At 40.8% G+C, this 20,767-nt stretch overlaps 1 protein-coding gene across 1 annotated transcript; it reads right to left on the bottom strand.

Annotated features, from left to right (window-relative positions):
• Positions 1–511: 511 nt before the first annotated feature.
• On the bottom strand, positions 512–20,416 carry LOC122536893 (solute carrier family 2, facilitated glucose transporter member 8-like). The gene is made up of 6 exons (XM_043669666.1): positions 20,164–20,416; positions 6,661–6,850; positions 6,019–6,190; positions 5,653–5,925; positions 4,232–4,540; positions 512–1,327 (listed from the first exon to the last, which is right to left on the bottom strand). The coding sequence occupies exons 1-6, from the start codon at positions 20,399–20,401 to the stop codon at positions 905–907; spliced, it is 1,605 nt and encodes a 534-aa protein (XP_043525601.1). The 5' UTR covers positions 20,402–20,416; the 3' UTR covers positions 512–904.
• Positions 20,417–20,767: the final 351 nt, after the last annotated feature.

Here is a 20,767-nt window from a genome sequence, read left to right as displayed (position 1 = left end):
TCGACTAGATCGGAGAAGACTCTCCGACGACTCTTTTTTTGCGATCTCTCTGCGATTTTCCTCGTCAACACGATTCAACACGAGCGACGATTGATCGAGAACGGAATACGTGCGATTATTTCATGATCAGTGCAACGGAACTCGTCCTCGTAAATTAAACGTATCTAACACGGCGTTAAATTATTAAATATTATCATACTTGGGAGTGGGGAGGGGATACGAGGGTTCGCTTAAAATCTTAATACGTACAAAGGAAACGACACGCACGTTAAACGGCTAAGGTCGCTCGAGGAATAAATACATTTAGTAACTATTATTGCGCGTACGTGGCGAGAAACACGGAATACAGAGATGGAATCGTCGAGTATCGTTCGATAGCTGTTCTCCGTTAAAGACTAATCTAATTTACTCGTCGTCTCTGCTTCGTTTACATACTGTTCGAACAGATTGTAAAATCTGCATAGAACGGGATACTCGTTCGAATCTCCGTGACGTTTCCCTCTTTTATACGAAAAGTTAACAATTTCATATTGCATCGAACGCACGTCTCTTACATCTTATCCTGTGTGTGTGTGTGTGTGTGTGTGTGTGTGTGTATATATATATGTATGTATACCTAAAAATGCTGAGCGTTTCTACGATCCTAACGATTAAAAAAAAAGTATAGTGTCCACTCGTCACGTTTCGCGGGTGGAGATGATGCAAAATCATCGCGACTCATAGTCTTTGGCAGTATGTGAAGACGCGCTTATACGTACATATATGTATGTACATACGTATGCATGTAGAAATAGGAATACGGAAGAACGATTCGACGGATATGGTCGGTCTGGTACGCGAACAAGGACGAAATCGAAGTCTCGAGATTGTCCCCGAAACGTTTACGAAACCGTAATACTGTTTTTCACTGTTTACTCGAGTCGCCGAACTCTGGTATCTCCGGATGCTCGCCGCTCAGCTCGTTTTGAATCTGCTGCAGGCTCTTCCCTTTCGTCTCCGGCAATATGAAGAACGTGAACAACACGCTCAGCACGCAGAACACGGCGAACAGCCAGTACAGCAGGTATTGGCCGAACACCTGCTGCAGATCACTGGCGAATTTGGTGATGAAGAAGGAGACCAGCCAGCAGACGGACACCGTGATCCCGGAAGCTTTCGACTTCACGTTCGACGCGAACATTTCGCCCATCACGGTCCACGGGAGCGGTCCCCAGCCTATACAGTACAACGCGATGAAGATGACCAGCGAGACGATAGGAAGCCACGATATGCCGCTAACGTCCGATTTTTCCACATCTTGGAGGAACATGTAGAGACCCAGCGCAATCTACAAATCAAAGAGAGACAACTATAAATGAAAGATGTTTCCGTTCGAACGAGACAAAGGTATGATGAGCTTGTTTCTCTGAAATGTGAAATTACTCTTTTAAATGTTGGGATTTTTAAGTGATGAAATATTTGGTAAGATGCTTGAGTGTAGCAATTCTTTGGTGAGCAGGTAAAAGAGCATAAATCAGAATTGTCAGTGTTAATCGTTGTATAATATTTAAAGTGCAATGAATTTAAAGTATTCTTCATTTTACATTAAAACATATGTGTGTCCTTTCTCGAAAATGACAAGTTATATTGCTCGTACACTTTTACCAGCCCACGAAAGAATTAAATTTAATACAGCTCGGCTGTAATTAAAATTTAGAACGCGGCGACAACGTGATACGTCGATACGACTTTATTTTCTTGTACGGTAATTAATCCGACACGCGTTCGACGATCCTCGCAACGCGAAGGAGACGTAATCGCGATTTAATGACGCCGATCCGTCGATCCGTAAATAAAATTAGCGCTGGCGGTAATTAGCCGCGTTCCAGACATTCCCGGACACGTTTCTCGCGTCCCGATATACCTCGATCAACTTTTTTTCCTCGTCGTTTTTTTTTCCTTGTCGTTTTTTTCCTTTTTCCTTTTTCTTTTTTTTTTCTTTACCTTCGTTCTCCCCTCGCCGCGACGTTACGAGATTTAGATAACGCAACGTCACAGCTCGCGAAGCAACGATCGATTCCTGCGTGCGCGTGCACGTAACGAGACATTGACATTGGTTGCGGCCGCGGATCGGTGCAACAGTCTACTGCTGTGGATAATTAACTGTTCGACCTCATAATTCCACATGCGTGAAGTCATCGGAACAGCCGGCGATTTCCTTGTCGATACGCCACTGCTCCTACTCTGTGTTTACGGAAAGTTTCTTCCAGGCGGGTTTCGCGAACATTATAATAAACAAGGATTTTTTTTGACCGTTTTGCGTTCAACACCGAGGGAAATTGCGCGAGACAAGAAACGACCTACGTACGCGTGAGAAATTTTGTTTGTTTATAAAAGGTGGCGAAACAATTTTGTTTTTTATTCGGACGACCATGCCTCAAAAAGTGGGACACTTTTCATTCCCACCAAAGTGTCGATTAGATTAGTATAGATATGCTTGAGCAGTTCAAGGTTCGGCGAGTTGACCGATATTTGAAAAGCAGCCGAGAATCTATTCGAAAGATTTGTGAATCTAGAAATAGAAAAAAAATCAGTCAGAGGATTCGTTCACTATGATCGTGATTCGTTACTGGACATTTTTCTAGATTCTTCAAGCACATAGTACGAAAAATTCCAATGCGTATTTCTACACGAAACAAGATTCTATTTTCGAAAATGTGGAAACACGTAAAAATTTAACGAAACTCTTTGACAAGTTGCATGAAAAGAATTAATCGGTAATTTCGAAGATCAGCTAATAGACATTCGTCGATAAAGATGACTTTGTCGTAGCGCAACCAAACGTAGGAAGTAAAACGAGGTGATTTATACGACGAATTTTATCGATGCTTGGATCGAGAATCGATTAACAAAGATAGTTTGCCTGCTGGGACTGTCGATAAAGGAAAGAACGAAGATCGGAAGCAAACGACCTCGACTCCAAGACATGTTCTGTTCGCGTTATTATACAGTTACGGTAGAATGCGGCGCGCATCAGGAGTACGTCTGCACATGATCGCGAGGTTACATAAATCGATCTGAATAGGCGTTGCAAGGTCACGATCGATTTGTTGCCATTATTTTGCAATACCTGTGAAACGTACGCAACGGACAGTGAATCAAGGCCGCAAAGAAGCGCATTTAGTACACGAAATCGTTGCGAAATCCTCTAGGTCATCGTGGTAATTATTCTCTCTCTCTTTCTCTCTCTTTCCGTTTGGTTCGACAATTCGTCAAACTGCAATTGTGACTCAGAACGCTACGTAGATACGATCTGGCTGCTAATGCAATTTGTCAGTGTTACTAATTAATTTCGAACGAGTTGTCAATCTCGTAGAAACAATTAGAGTCGTTGAGATGAAAGACGAGATTGTTTGCGTACGACTGTCTTTTTGACAAGAAGAAACGTAGTTTTCTTGCTGTTTCAATTGGTGGGAGTGCACGATCCACGTGATATTGGCATCTTTCACTAACAAACGAATCGTCATCTTGGAACATTTCAAAAAGGAATCGCACAGACGACGTAAGTTGCACGCGACAAATCGATCAGGCATCAGTCAGGCTCTTGCTGAAACGAAGTATGACCTTAACCCTTGCCCCACCCACGCATCCCTGCGGCATTATGCAGAGGTACTTCAAACGAAACAATCGAAACCACGACAAATATTTATGAAATACCACGAAAACGATGTGTCACGTAATTAGGTAACCGATCGAGAAACATGATTGTGCGATATGTCGAAGCACATATCGTCACTAACGACAAGCCTGTTTAAAAGTTACCGGGAAACGAGAACGCAACTCGATGTTTTGGTATTGCACCGGCTGGAATGACGATCCATTGCATTTTGTATACCTTAATAATCGCGGAATAATTTGTTGCCATTAGCCGATGTTTCCAAGCGTGAAAGAAGCCTTTACAAAATATCGTTACGACATCAGAGGAGAGGATCGTACTTTTTGCTTGAAGCTTTCGTTCAATTCCACGTGCTAGCATTAACGAGATTAAGACATTGTTTCATTCGTTCATTGATTCCTCATGAACAGTTTGCAGAAGTGTTGCAAGTTTGTTTCCGTGCCACCTGGTGGAGCAGTGTCTTGCTTTTCATTTGACAAGATCCAGTAGCAAGTAAATTTTGTGAAAGGAAAAACATGGTAAACAATGTAACGAGATAAATGAGATAAATATGGATTTAAGAGATTGTTCGCTTACCAAGGAGACAATTTCGCCGATTCCGGAGGTAATGAGCAGCATCCTCCTGCCAAGTTTGTCACAGATCAGTGGCGTGATACCAGAAGTGGCCGTCTGAACAGCACCCACGATGATGGTTGATATCGAGTCAGGCAACGCGCTGTGCGCAGCTTGGAAGATTGATCCCATGTAGAAAAGGACAACGTTGATGCCGCTGCATTGTTGGAACGCGACGAGCAAACACGTGAATATCAAGGCTTTAAGGTTCGCCTTCACTTTGAATAAATCGCTGATCTTTGCTTCGTTCCTGAACGCGTCGTCAATGGCAGCCTAAAAAATGAAACGAACAACTGATTGCAATTGGCTCGTCGTCCATACTTCGACGCAGAGCGAATACTGAAAGAAATCTTGAATCATTCATTTCATTGATAAATCGAAGAAAAACCGGAGCACAGCTTTTTTACGCGAGCTTAAGCGCAAAAATAATAAGGAAAAAAAAATAATCAAAGAAGAGATTGAGAAAGCGTTGTGTAATATAAGTATCATTGATGCAACAATTTGCATACACAGTTCGATCACCGGTCTATTGAATTTTAATCGTGGGCCAACGAGAATCAAAAGATCGTACGCGTGACAATCGCTTCGCCGTAGACACGTGACGCGTTAGTCACCCGACTACGCGATTCAATAGCATAATATGTAGAGGCACGTTGAAGGAACGCCGTTACCATTGGCGGATCAAGAAACGACCTTACCCCCGGCCTCGTTCAACGAACGTGACCCGAACGCCGATACGATATTATGCTGCTGGTTTGCAACGCAATCAGGTCTTATCATCCGCACTCTCGCCTTCGTTTTCCACATTTTTTGGTAAAATTCCTGTGTTTAGGGGGTACGTTTTATCAATCCTTTTTATCCGTCTTTCATATACATATATATATGTTTGTATATATATATATATAACTTTGTTTGTGTTTATCGTTTGCTTTTATATATACGATACGACGTAAAAAATGATTAATTCACGTCTTCTTCATCGCCGCTCGTATGAGAGAGTACAGTGTATTAATATTTCTACGTTATCAGTACCACGCCATCGATCGTTCGTTCGACAATTATTTTTAACCATCCGTTTCCCCTTCGACATCGCGAGACGATCTTGAGACCTCGATACGCTCTCAATAATTGTAAGACGACGGTCGTCAACGTCGAGATCCATGGGACACGTGACTCGGACGAGCTCCCCTGTCAATTGACGGCGACCTCTCCGACGCGACTTGATGAAAATTATTCTGGTCTCGGGAGCGTACGAAAATAGCCAGGATCACGGCGGAAATCGGAGTTCAACGAACGAATCAGTTGACGAGTGCAACTGACTCTAAGCTATTCGCGGCTCGCCTGCTCTCCGTTATTAAACTCCCGTTTGCATGTATTTCGCGTACCTGTATTTCGTCAGCTTCCTTCTGCACGCTGGCCGGTGACTTTTTTCGCAGCTTGGCCAAAGCTTGGACCGCCTCCTCTCTCTTGCCGATCTTGAGCAAGTGGTACGGTGACTCGGGCATCATGAAAAAGCAAGCGAAGAACACCACCGGTGGAATTGCGCAGATTATCGCGAACGCCACGTAGGAGACGAACGGGCCGATAGCGTACGCATACAGGAGGCCGATGGTGACGAACAGTTGCAAGAATGATCCCAGAGCTCCTCTGACGGACGTCTAATCGTAATCATGTGGACACAAGATCGAACGTTAATCGAGCGCCGATTGCAACGAAGGACTCGATTAGAGCGAGTAGAAACGACGTTTTACCTCGGCGATCTCACCGCAGTACATGGGCACGACCGTAAAGGCGAAAGCTAAAGCAAAACCAAGAATTATTCGGGCCACGAACAGCTGATAGACGACGCCGGCTGTTGCGATTAAGACCCAGCCGATCAGAAATGGCACCACGGAGGACAGAAGCGTCATTTTTCTACCCCATCTGTGACGAATTGAAAAAAAACAAATTAGAACAAATTCTGATGCGAATTGCATGTATATTTACAATAATGTCTGAGTTTCAACTGTTTTTGGGATCAACTACTACGCTGGATTAACCCCTTGCGCTGGCAACTGGTTCGCGAACCGTAACGAGTGACCGAACCGTATACAATATTATTAATTATAATTAATATTAATAATATTATTATTAGTTAATTATAATAATAATTCGTCGCTTTCTTTTTCTTTTGAACTCGTCGGTATCATATCACTGGATAGAAATTATTAATTATTATCATTTGCTTTGATTATATTTAAACATACTTAAAACTGAAAAAATGTTGCAATTTGGGACGTGCACGGCACGTCATTCCAGCGCAAGAGGTTAAGGATTCAACTTACAATTAGAAATACTCTTTGGATCTATCGCTAGTACTGCACACGATTAGATAAATAGAAAAATAGCACTACCTTTCCGCCAAATATCCAGCTACGAAGCTGCCAATAATCGCTCCCACGGAGATCAAGGAGCCGATCCAAGAGTTCTCGTCGGCGGTGATTTTTCTGCCGAGGGGATTGTCTTCCAAAGTACTCCCCAGGTTTGGTAACACCGGACTCGTCCATCCTAGCAAAGCTCCGGACGCGACACAGCACAGATTTGCTGAAATCACAGCATTCGGTGCCGTTAATTATCGGATGCAGAAGTGCGAGGAAGATGATAACGATACATGTTGGAAGACGATGTAACCGGTTCGGTTCGACCTGATTTTACGTGGTCAAAAATAGACGATCGACAAAAGTGTACGATAACGAGCGATCTTCTTCGAGTACAAATTTTCCGCGTGCACAATAGTTACGGTCAGTTTGCGTTCGCTGGCAAATCGATCGTCGGTCACGTTTCTCGTCTACGATTTCCCCCGTTACCCGCATAATCGAAAATGCGTTCCGCATAGATTCGTACGAGAGAGAGAGAGAGAGAGAGAGAAGAGAACAAAGATAAGGCAATACGAGAGAAAGAGAAAAAGAAGTAGAACGATTCCCGGTCCATTTGTTCGAGCTTCCCGAGCTACGAAATCGCCGAGCAGCTGTGGAATAATTTGCCCGCGGCGCCAGCGATAACACGGTCAAAAAACACATGGACAATGGCTCGCGCGAGAAGATAAACTCTCGTCAGTGAATTTTTCCATCTTCGTCCGGTTCGCGAGTCTGTTATCGAGTTTGTGCTTGCGCTGCGGAATTTCAAGCTCGTTTCTTCATTGATACGTTACGTAATTAACGCGAGCGATTAATCGCCGAGCGAACGACGGCTATCAATCATGTCGTTAAAGATCGTACGTCCTCCGCGAAACGAGAAAGAAAATCGCGTTGCGATTTGTCAAGAGTAGTGGCCGTCAATCGTCGATGATAACCTAACTATCGACCACCTGTTGTTTTGTCTTTGCTTATCTGCCTCTTTTTCTAGACGATTCGTTCGTCTTTTCTGTTTCTCTGTCTCTAGTTTTACCTCCTGTACATTGTTTTTCTCTTCACTGGCATACAGGCGAGTGTTACTTTTTATTACGCACGTGTTTAATCACAGGTAAACTAGATTAAAGCAATAAAAAAATAGTTGAATTTGCAGGTGCAATTTTGTCCTCCGTGTAGAGGTGATATCGTTGAGGATAACATTAATCAGGAACGTTTAGTTTGGTTAAGCAAATACACTCGGAGGTGTACGTACAATCTAGTTTAACCCTCAATTAATGGTCGTGATTTTATAGTGAATGACATGCAAGACTTCGACACAAGTTACTTAATACTAGATTTTACTTCAGTTTCTATCCTCGTCAGATATCGTAAAAAATGAAATTCTAAATCATCACGATCTCTTGTGATTGAAATGTTAAATAACATAACATCTAGTACATTTATTAATTTAATTGAAACTATTTGATTTGTTCGTTTCTGTTTCTTTCCCACTTTTCTAGCTTTTCATTTTCTTTCCACATCTTCGAAGATTTGTCCAAACTCATTCGATTTAATTGAATCATGCCTACTACTACTAATGTGATTAAGCTGTTTATTTTAATTTGTTTAATATTTTCACTTCACTTTCTCTCGTACCTTCGGAGTGTCTCTCTGTGACAGGACAAAATACTATCGTGTTATCGCGTTATCGTCGCGATCATCGTCATAATCGGAATATAACGCGACAGCTTCTTGTATCCCCGCCTCCACTTCCGCCGAAATGCGATCTCCGAAAGATGGGAAACTCGGCGGCATATCCGCGTGCGAGACGCCGCGCGGCTTTACATGATTGTCAATTTCAGAGACAACGTTTCAAGGACCTCGGAATCGCTCGTCGACACGTGCGAGAACCTCGATTCCTCCAGTGAATTGAAATTATCGGGATATCGCGGCTGTTTGAACAGAACGAACAGCTCCGATTGTTCGATGAAATATTCAACGGAGCACAAACAGACGAAGAACTCAAATGGATGAAATTAGATGGAATTGAAATTGGCTGATTACGTTAAAGTGGATCGATTACGTTAATTTTGCCATATTTCAGCTAGAATTAGACTGGTTGAAGGTAATCGGCGAGTTGCGTAAAGCTCTTTAACTTATCGGTGGAAACGGCTTCTTGTCTGAAGCTACTGTGAAATCTCTCGATCAAGTGGTCGATCAATGTTGAAAGAAATTGTTGAGAATATCGGAGCAAGAGGATATTGAAATCACTGCTCCATATAGTCACGCTATAGCAAATGGAACAGACATTGAATGGTCAGCTGGTTGTAAAATCGGGTGAAACTACTGAAATACTTCGAAAACGTTTTAGAAAATACTCCAACTTAAAACAGATCCAATTCCGGCGACTCACGTTCATTATATTCGAAACGGATGATAGACTCGGCAGATTTTCATTCTCCACGGTCGTTCGCAAACTTTTGAACAACATCGAAGTCGCGAGTCACGCTCGAAGGCGAGTTTGTACGTACACATGTGATTGTCAAACGCAACGAAACAATACGTTACGTTGCATTCGAGAGCAGTGCAACGCGATTTACGTAATCGTTCGCGTCGCGGAATCGTTCTTATGTCATCGGATCGCGTGCGGCGCTCCAGTGGGAAAATAAAAATAATCGCGCCGCGATTCTCGCGGCGAATCGCTGGTCGTCGCCTCGCACGTTTCGCAAACAAACAAATATTCCACCTCGCACACTTCCGTTTCGCTGTTCGCCATTCTGCCGGGAAAATTTAGAAATTAAGTTTGCCTTTTGTTTTTTTTTTTTTTTTTTTTTTTTTTAATTTAGAACACCTTTCGTTGCAAATGTTAAATATCAAATCGATAAATCGGGGAATTACGAGCAGGCGTGTGGATGTTCCTGTAATCTTACACTTGGAAATAATTGAAACAATTGGATTGGACGGTTGATTTGAAATAACAATTGAATGGACGAATCGAAAAAATGGAACTTTGGTAGAAAATTATTCTATTACTAAGAAATATTCTACTATAAGAAATATTGTAGGAAACACTGTGGTTTGAATATTTTATAAATTATTTGCAAGTTTGTGCTTTAAAATTTCCTGTAAATGCATAAAAGTCCGCAGTTATAAGTGAATATCGCTTCGTATAATTTGAACGAATTAATTCCTCGTAAGGATAAAAAACGTTGAAAGAAAGAAAAAATTCATTAATACCGGCACTTCATTAAATATCGTGCAAGTGAATCGATGAATTTCTCTCGCCCAACAGCCAGTGAAAAACCGTCCAGTAAAGCAACAAAAAGCTTCACCATTGGAACGTTTAATCACCATAGTTCGACGATATTGTAGGGGCAACAGCATTTAGATGAGACGGAATTATCGTATTAACGAGTCAATCAAATCTCTCTGTGTTCTAATGGAAATGATTAACATTACCCGGCGACAAATTTCCTTTCATTCACACTCACTGTGTCGAATGGAAATTCGATCCCTTTGGTCGATCGCGAACGAATTTATCGATTACTGATCTCAGCTATTGGCCTCGCTAACTATCTCTCTACTAATTGTTGTCATTCGCGACATTTGCAAGCGTTCAACGATTCCTTATTCCATCGATCCCTTTGAAGAGACGCTTTATCGAATTTTTCGATCGTCGTGACAAAAAAAAAAAAAAATACTTTTCAATGACAATTGAAAGAAACGAAGAAGGGGATGAAGCGAAAGAGAAAATAATCTTTGTTATCGATTCATTTCCTCTTAATCATCACGATTTGCGCTATCGTGTTTCGCCAGTTTCCTTTTAACCTCAATTTTTCAGCTGATAAACTCGTCGCAGAAACTCGACGAGTTCCACGTACACGGCGTTGTAAACCTTTTCGTTTATTGCCACGCAATAAATCTGCACTCCAGCGAGCATGAATGGATATCGATCTAAATACTCTAAGTTTTTAGACGATTTTAATCACGCCTCTGCAAACATTACGTTCATCAGATTATATGAAATCGCCACATTCTCCAGATTGTAGGAAATCGCCACGCGCACTTGGAAATCGTTATCGTTTTTTTCCTAATCGTGATATCGTAACTCACGGCTGCATAGACTTCCGGTATTGGTAACCCGGAGTGAGTGGATACTTGGATTTTTCGTTGTCGACGCTTCGTTCGAACTAAAAAAAAAGGTATTGATAGATCGATATCTACGATTCGTCGGAAGCTATAATTTTTAACGTGTCTCCGTATTTTTCTTGTTCGTAGACAAGAAAGTCCATTATCAGTAGAAAAACAATAATCGTTTATCTACAATCTATCGTTTGCAAAGTTCTTCGAAAGAAATTGCAAACTGCGTCGCTACAAATTAAAGCGGTTCGGCAGAAATCACCTCGACACTGTCGTGTTAAAATTCAATTCAGTTTGGTTTGACAAATGAAAAAAAAGAGTTTCAACGGTATTCAACAGTCAGGCATCGATTTCGTGTATGTCCGAAATATAAATATACAATAAATTTTCTTACAACGTACATGTAGCTAGACTATTTTTGTGCAACTTGGTATCGTTATTGTTGTTTATAATTATTTGATTCAAAATGAAAATCGCAGATTCGGACTAATAATACCTGTTGTTTTCGACCAAGTCGAACGTTTACGTTTCGAACATTGAGGAAATTATCTAGTCGATAAGAACGTTCATAAACTTGAGAACGTTGCGACATGTGAAGCATTCGACAAGGAAAGAAACGATCAAGAGGTTGGGAATACCTCTGACATTCAGTCGTGTGTATCGATAATGCGTAATTTTTCTGAACTTCTTCGTCCTGCAAGAACAGAATAATGGCAATTCGCAAACAACACGCAATAACACTACTTGAACGAGTTATTATTATCGTTAAATTACCATTTCTTCGACAGTATATCTCGTATCGAGATAAAACATATTTACATATTTACACGTATCTAATTTGCGCAAACACTATTTGTTTGTTCAATTTTCCGCGACGAAGTGACACATTCGTCGAGAGATCTTTCTGCGAGTTCGAAACCTTTGATTCGAATATTTTCGTTTCAACGGGAATAATGGCGAAGGATTGTTAGTGCCAATTAATTCTTCCGGACGTTTGCGAGAATATTCGTTATTGAATCGACTCGACTGTTGTTAGCTCGAAATGCAATAAATAATTCCCAGTGCGAATAACTTCGGTGGGTGTCTGTCGAGACCGGTGATGAATGATTGAGTCAATGAGACGAGAGAATCGAGTGAAATGGTTGCGCCCTGTCGCTTTTATTACGCCACAGGGAACGGAACGCCACGGTGGATCCCTTTCGCTCAACGATCGCTCCTGTCCTTCACACGATTCGATATTTCCTTAGTTTTCTGATCGTCATTGAATATTTAATTGTCATAAAAATTTATGACAATGCGTTCACATTGACGAAATTTCTAATTTGATTTCATTTTATTGCTAATCTCTAACGGAAAGGACATAAAGTGCAGAATAAAATTAAATGTCTGTTATAGTCATCTGTAACTCCATGATATTACTTGAAAGTTATGTACAGACATAAATTACAAAATATATATATAACCTTTATATATATATATATATTTAATTATATATAATATATAATATTATTATTATAACATAATATAAATAATAATAATAAATATTATATTATGTATAAATAATATCCTCTAAATTAAATAAGTAATAAATGACACATAATCGTGCAATAATTTACAGATCTAAAAAGGCAAATACAAGGAATTAATGATAACAAAATTAGAAAGTAAAGTTTTTGCGGGAGAATTATTATTTTTAATTAAAAAGCTCTTAGCAGATAGGAAATATTCAACGACGATCGTAACTAAATATAAACCGGTATAATATCGTTAATTGCGTTGAAATAGGACACTGTGGACTCTCGAATCATTGCAGGTGACTCCAAGTTTATGACTCTAAGATGAGCAAAATTGTCGAGGCGTAATACTCTTTGACTTCAGTATCACTGAAAGACGTCATCGGTGGGTGGCTCCGTGCAGATTCAGCATTTTTATCGAACTGGATTAAAACGCAAAACACGAAATTATTGTGAAATTATTGTCATCGATCTAGCTGTCATATAGCTGTCCGAGTTTTGACGTTTCTTTTAATTTTTGTCACGCTTCTGCTTACTCGTTATTTCCTTTCCGTTCGTCTTCGCATACAGATCATGCGCACACGAGGAAATAAATGGTAAATATTTTTATTCGCGGAGGCTCGATCGGACGAAAATGGGTGCAACATACACATCGGTTGATAACGAGCGTTATCCGACCAGCCTCTTTCGACGCGAAGCCTTGTGCTTTTTCTCGATAATACGTATGAACTTTTTTTACATCTGCTATCTAATCCGTTGCAACTGACTTTTCACCTTTCGCCGATATTCATCTTAATCGTCACTCGGTTACCCAGATAACGATTGGCAAGTTTAAAAGAAACCCTGATAAAACAACAAAAATCTATCCTATCAAGAATATCTCAATTATTCTTGTCTTCTTCTTGTTTCTTTTTTTTTTTTTTTTTTTTTACAGAAGATAGTCAATAGATCGATAAGATTCGTACACTGTGTACTAACTACTATATTTATTTTAGCGTTATCAATATACAAGATAGTAATTACAGAATCGCGCGAGACAGAAGCATAGTCGTCGTGAAATTTTTTTTTTTCCACCGATTGGGAAATAACATACCGAATGTAACGTTCGGCATCCACGACATCGGGAATTTCTGCGAAGGCACGCGTGATGTAGCGCCATTTCGTGCAATCTTCTCCTCGTTTTGTTGTAAACATTCGTGATCTTTGACTGCCGAATGGACATTCGTATTCGAATGTTTAACAACAATGGGAAGTAAAAATTCGAGACGTGACGTAGAAATTCGTTCGAACGTATGCGCATTCGCGATGAATGATGAGGAAAAACTCATCACTTTGAATGGGCAGTTGTTCGAAATGAGCGAATCTTAAATCACGCGAGAGAGACGGACAAGATAGACGGAAATGAATCAAAAATAAACAACGTTTGTCGTGTTTATCGTACGTAGACGTGACGATATTGACACATTAAGCAGATACTTGTTTAATAATTTAATAATTTCAATCCTTACTGAGATTTAAATACTTAATGAAAATCGAAAGCTCTTCCTAGAAATCCTCGCGCGATCCGCTTTCGTTAAACTTAATCATTTTTAAGTGATAAACCCCCGAGAAACGTTGGAGCGAATGCAGGTTCCCGTGGTTGGGCGATAATTCGCCAACTCGAAGCTCTAGAACTTGAGCAAACTCGGCAAAGTTTTCAGCTTGATCCCACGGATAAATTTGAATTTCATTGCTCGCGCTCGTAGGTGAATTTTACTTCGAAACGTTGCTTCTCCCAATGAAATTTCTCCCATCTGTTAACGAGAGTGACAGATTTCGCCAACCAATCAAGATCTTCGCGAGGCATCCTAACTCATAGTCGCTCGCAATATCGCAAGCGATAATTTTCAACCGTTAATAAAGGTAACAGGCTATGTACTAACAAGCAGGACTTGTGTTTGTTCCAATGAATGATTACGCAAGCAAGCACGGCTTTTCTAACCAGGCCACTATCTATGGCATCTGCAACTACGTCGTACATATCGATACATAGTATTATCAGTTTCAACGAATCGTCGTGGTAATTTGTCATACCGTTTGATACCGATTCAACACAATAGAGCAATAGTTGAACAAAGCGCAAATACCGTAGACGATTTTTTTTTTTTTTTTTAATCGCGTTCCTGATCAATCCGCGGTAATCGATGTATTATCGTGAAACCCGTTACGTAAAACTGTTCCTTCGGATAAGATAAATGTACCTACGTGGTGTAGGGGGAAGAAAAAAGAAAAGCTTCTTGGAGCTTGGTTGACGTAATCGATTATTCGATGCGAAATACCGATTCCCTCGATAAAGAGAATTCACTGGGAATTCACGGCGACGCGACGCGCGAACGAACGAACGAATTCTCGAAAACGTTAATGACACTTTAGCGTGCAAATCATTGCAGCAGGCGATAAGAATTACTTTAACGACCACTTTGTCTTGCACAGACGACGAAATGAAACTTAACGACTTCGTCGAAACGAAGGACAAACCTCGCTCGAGTTCGAGTTTCTCTCTCGGGTTTTTTTTTTTTTTCGAATTTTCGACGGCCCTTCCGCAGAGTGTCCTCGCCGCGATGCATAAAGCGAAAAAATATGAAGGAAAATCACGAACACGACGTCGTAACGTCGCGTTGACAGCGCTTCGAGTCAGTGAAACATCGATCGATGTTACGTGAATGGAGCAACTGATCTTAACGTATTCAAAGGGGAGCACGACGAATAATCACATTTTCGGTGAAATAATAATATTAATAATATTTAATAATTAATTAATTCGGTGAAGTAATAATATTTAATAATCATATTTATCGCACCGATAAATATGATTATTAAATATTAATATTTCACCGAATTAATTAATTATTATTGAATATTATTATTTCACTCGACTTTTCGTGAGAAACGTTTCACACATACGTAGAACGAAGGTCCTTGATAGTAACAAAAAGTAATCATCAAAACGAAAATTTGAACGAAAATTTACACAATTTGGATAAACTTGCGCGCGTTTAGAATCGAACGTTTAGAATTAGCTCGTCAGCTTCGTCATTGTTTCAATTCAATTTCACGTGAAAAATTTCCAAGATTTACGTGCGGTGATTTCAAGATCTCTGTGGAAATTTATTTATTGGGCTTTTTTGAATGTTCAAATGAATGGTTCGATTCTTACACGCAGGTCCAATGGAAGAAGGTGAACGTTTCGTCAGATTTGTATTCGTGAAATGATGATGGACGAGAGGTACGTGATGGGGAATACATCGAAACGGGATGCAAAGAGCGTCGTCGAGCGGAGGACAGTGAGTTTACGCGCGAATAATAATCGCGAGCGGCGAATATTAAACGATTCGTATCCGGCGTCTGTTCGAATTGAATCTCGGCCGCAATCAGTTCAAACTACATCCTTATTAACGCGCATCATTCGCGATAATTCGGTCGGTTTGGTACACAGAATAACAAAACAAACTGCGTCGCCACGCAACCCTCAGCTTCTGACTTTTTCCACGATGCAATCGATTACTTTTTAATCTACCTTCCTCTAACAAAAGGAGAAAAGGACTTAGAATGTGTTAAGCTTACTCCAAATTCATCGCCATAAATTTTACAAGAAAAAGTTTGCAGAAACGTTGCAGATTTTGTTCGACGTAGAGACTTCCGGTTCCACCATCGTTGACGCAATTTCTCATTTGCTGCGAGGAAAGGATCGAGTGATAATTCTCTCGTCTGCTGACAAAGTTGCTTGATAAATGCCTTCAAACCTCCATTTTCACGCAAAGTACGTCGAAGGCAACTTCACGCTCCTCCGGCAGAATTAATTCGATCTCTTCTGGAATCCTCAGATCGTCTCCCGAGTCTGCTCTGTGAATTTTGCTCACGAAACGAAGCCGAACATTGCATCAATTGCATATTCATTTCTTCTTGAGAAAGGAACAACCCGTATTATTACAGATCACGGTTGTCACCGCGTATTAAAATACGCGAGAAACGTGTGATCGATGAATCGAGGATACAATTTTTCATCTACGTGCACACATGTTCGGTGTTACCACTCTTGCTATATACTATGCACATCTTATAGTGACAAATATGTGACAATTATTTGATAATCGTTTCCTTCTATAATTAAATGAAATTGCAAATAATTCTGTAACAATGAAATTTCGATGGTCTCAATGAGCAATATTACAAGTATACAATACTTTGTCACAAATTTAATCATTGCTAATGTTTATTACAACGTTGGAAATAAATTGAAGAAAAATCGAACTTGGACGCAATATGATTCAACAAGTCTAGTGGAAATATATTAAAAATTACACAAATAGAGAAATTTTGTAAAACGTCGACCGATACGTGCATGTTTCTCCAATTGTCGCGGGAATCGATATTGCACACTCGTTTTTGTTCCTCTGAGAGCAGTTTCCCTCTCTACTCAAATTCCATTTTGTCTTTCGTTTATCGCGCGAAACCTGTCCTCTATGAACCGCGTTAAAGATAAACCGTGCTATTTTCGTAATCCGCCTGCTCCTCCTTCCTTCGTCTTTGTTTTTCCGCCACTGAATAACTCCGTCGTGTTGTGGATACAAGTGAAAAATATATTTAGAAAGATCGTCTCTGGCAACGATCGAAACGAAGGAGAAAAATGAAAAGGAAATTGGCTCTCTGCGGACAGTGGATATCGACAGGTTAGAACACAGAGAGAAGCTAATAAGTAGTATTTGCCGTTCGGTACTCCAATCTCGAATGCTTGTTCGATCCTACCTATTTCCCTCTGCCACTTGTGTGCCGATGTTTGTTTCACGCAACCAGAGCGATTAATGCCTAGAATTTCGTCGATTTAAAGTACAAAGGAGAGAAAGGAGGATCATGCTGAGCGAATCGCGAGAATCAAGTTATATCGAACGACTGTTTTGTTTTCTGCTTTCGTATTTGAAAAACGAGAAACTTTGAGATACAATTTTGGCACGTATCGAGGAACACAACGAGGACGAGTATACTCTGTTACGTGGCACAAGCTCTCGTCGAAATTAGTTCTGTCGGTGAAGCACGAGCGTAAACTACGGTCGCGGGGAATTTACGGAAACGCGAGAAATTCGTGGATCGGTGTCATCGATTCTGTCTCGGTCAACGTTATCTCTTGGTTTCAACGTAACTCGACAATGAAATCTACCGCTGTGTACCGGTAGCGATGTGAATCTCAACCGATTTCCGATCTCCTGCAATCGGTCTGTTACCGTTTCGTCGATTACGCTCCCTTTCATCCGTTGAACAATGGTCGACGATTCGAGTTCGTGTTTACCTCGGCGGAAGCATTGACGATGCGATTTCGAGAAAATCTTCACCGTCCACCCACATGATCGTGATCGGGAAGAAAACAAAGCACCGGAGAATGCTGCACGAATGAATCAAGCAACAAAGGGAAGTTTCATCAGAGAAAGAGCAAGGATTAATTGATATAGATTGATCTAATTATTAATTATTCGTTAAGATAAAATCGCCTTTGCATCGATTCTAATATTCCCTGTCAATCTGCTAATTCTTCTAATAACTCTTTTCAGTGATTTTGAAAAATAATTATTGCGAAGTACGTCGTCGACTTTTGGTAAAAAAAGGGGTTTTTCATTATCCACGAAATAAATGAATGATAATTAGAGGGTAAACTACGAATCGATACTCCCCAAAAATAGCTCGATCAAATGGCAATTTCGATCGTTCTCGTAAACAATTAATAAACATGAGTAGTATTCTCATAATCTTAATAAAGTATTCTCATGAATCTTGATTCGTGACTGTGATGTATTTCGGCTCGAACGGAAGTAAAAGTCCTGGAGTTGGAATATTGTTCGCTCGACTCGTTTGCAAATTGACATTGTCTAACTGTTGCGCATAATGCACGCCGGATTAAGTGGATAGTTACACGATCTGCGTATAATATTTACGATTCATAACTATAATTTAGTTTAATAACGATCTGTTTATAGCGTAACGTATGACATATATTTGGTAAATGATACTTACAATGGAATGAAACAGAACTCCAAGGAATTCGACAGTGTAAATAAAATTTTATTCTCTTCAGTCGAGAATCGAAAGAAATTGTTTCAACTCTGAGTGGTAGGAACAAACTATTACTAGAATCTGTATCTACATTAATATCGTCTCCTTTATACCAGAGGCGCGAATATGCGATTCAGCCAGTTGTGGGAATTTGTAACTGAACAGATATAGAAAGTAAGATCACATTCTTAAGTAAATGGAATAACATCATTGTCATGCAATATATTTGCCTATTTGATACAAAACCAGGCCTAGAAAAAAACGTTCAGTATACTCTTCAACTCAAAAAAAATGAAAATTTGTCGCACTCATACCTCCGGTATAAATAGAGCGATACGCACTCTCATTGTCAATTGTAATAACTCTTGTTACACTTGGTATTCGACTAAACGCTATTTTTAATATACATAATGGCTATAAACCTTTCGAAAAGAGACTCGCAGACGAACGAGAATATATTCGTAGCGTGATACTTTCGCATACTTTCGAGTGAAAATCGTTTTAGAACGCACGCGGTCTTGCGCGATCGTTTCCTTGTTTTGCGCACGAACGTATTTTCAATGTTTGTTTGTCCATCCAATTTCGCGTGACCGTTTTATTCAGAAGATCAACAATTGAGAAAGTCATTTATTTATTTAATTACGCTTTTTTTTTATTTAATCGCGTCCAATAAACAGACTGCCGATTTTGCACAAAGATCGAACGATCGTTTCGCACCTGCGTTGGGTATATCACTTAAGAAATTTCGCCTTCCTTTCCCGGCGTTTTCTGTCACGTGCGAACAATGAACGCGTCGTGCTGCGCAACACGTGACACGGTAACAAATCAATTACGATTTAATTCGCCAGCAACATATCAGATAAGAAGTCGCGCGCTATTATTCGAATTCGTTACTCCAGATTTTTAAGAGTTAAATGTCAATCCTTCGTTTTATCCTACGCGTTGAAAATCACCGGCTGTCGCTGGTCACAGTGAGACGCGACGGTTGTTATGTCATTGGAAAACTAGATAACTTGACGAGCAGGATCTTTCGTTGATAATAATAATTTTTCTTCTCTTCTTCTCTTTCGAGGAAACGCGATAATTTTGTTATTCGTGAAACATCGTACGATTGAAAACGAGTTTGTTACGGTTTGCAAAGGAGGGCATTATATAATCAATTTTCTTAATAACTTTCCATTGGTCTAAGCGAGTCGTTGAATTTATCTAATCCGTATCTTACGAACAAATAATATGAAGATATCGTTGATTAATTAGCTCGGTAAATTTCCTCTCGTCAAATCTTTTTCACAAGCACGTAAATTCTAACAGCCAAAACGGTAGTGCACGTTTTTCGCCGATCAATTCCATTAACGTTAATTCTATTCCTACATAAAGATTTCAATCTATATATCCCTTCACTTCGAAATTCAAGCACACGATTCTAATGCTCGCGTTAGCCGCGGTATTACACGAGATTTGACTCAAGTTCCGAATAGATAAGCTGTCTATCAGCCACAAACCTTTTCGAGTCGAATCTCCAAGTTCGGTGATTATTTCGTATCGCCGCGAGCGAATTTTCGAAAGAGAATTCAACTGCCCCTGACGGTGGCGCTTTTCACGTGAAAACGGAACGCTTGCCAACCGAAATGTTTGGTGGCCACCGAGTTCACCAAACTCAGGCTGACAGAAGACACCGTCGGACTCGACTCGATCGCCGAGGACGACTGATCGGATATCGCGACGTTTCAATCGAACGGAAAATTCGCTCTACCCCGTTTAGCCCGCGAAAAGAAAAGGGGTTGGAACTTACCCGCGGCAGCAGCGACGTACTGAGGCAACGTCGAGCCCTTCTCCGCCATATTTGCGACACGACACTTATCGTGGACACCGTTCGTACGATACTTGGATGAACCGACACCAATCTCAACGGGATATTTTCCAAGGGTGGTTGAATCGTACACTGCTGAACTGGAACTCGGTGGTACTGGGCTATAGGCATACTCTTTATAGCGCCCCTCTATCTCTTCCTGGTCGTGGGTGGGGGCCATTTCTCTCTCCCTCTCTCTCTCTCTGACTGTCCCTCTCTATTCCTCCTCGCTTCAACCCGGGTACACCGCTCGCTCGGTACGATACGCTTCTCGTTCGATAAACGCCTCGACCTCCTCTCCCTTCCTTCGGTTCCTCCTTTCCTCCTTCCTGCGAAACGAGCTTCGACGATTCGTCCTACTCTCCCTCCAGAGCTTGGCGACGACCAGCAGCAGCCTCCTTCTCCGGCTGAAAATGCAACAACCGTATAACCTCCGTGAGTCCTCGACCCTGCGACCAGCCGCCACTGATCGTGTCAAGGTCGCGCGATCGCCGATCGATCCGGCCGACTCGACTCGAGGGGGTTGAAACGCCGACGGGCTACCCAA

This window comes from Frieseomelitta varia, unplaced genomic scaffold (genome assembly GCF_011392965.1).
Source record: "Frieseomelitta varia isolate USP_RPSP 00005682 unplaced genomic scaffold, Fvar_1.2 scaffold_875, whole genome shotgun sequence".
In the NCBI taxonomy this organism is placed as follows: Eukaryota; Metazoa; Arthropoda; class Insecta; order Hymenoptera; family Apidae; genus Frieseomelitta; species Frieseomelitta varia.
The sequence above is the reverse complement of the archived record's forward strand: the minus strand, read 5'-3'. Positions and strand labels throughout refer to the sequence as shown.

Coding starts and splice junctions, on each gene's coding strand:
- LOC122536893 (XM_043669666.1), bottom strand. CDS start 20,401: ATGGCCCCCACCCACGACCAGGAAGAGATAGAGGGGCGCTATAAAGAG. Junction 6,851..20,163: donor GTACGTCGCTGCTGCCGCGG/GTAAGTTCCAAC, acceptor CTGTGATTTCAG/CAAATCTGTGCTGTGTCGCG. Junction 1,328..4,231: donor TCGGCGAAATTGTCTCCTTG/GTAAGCGAACAA, acceptor TTTGATTTGTAG/ATTGCGCTGGGTCTCTACAT.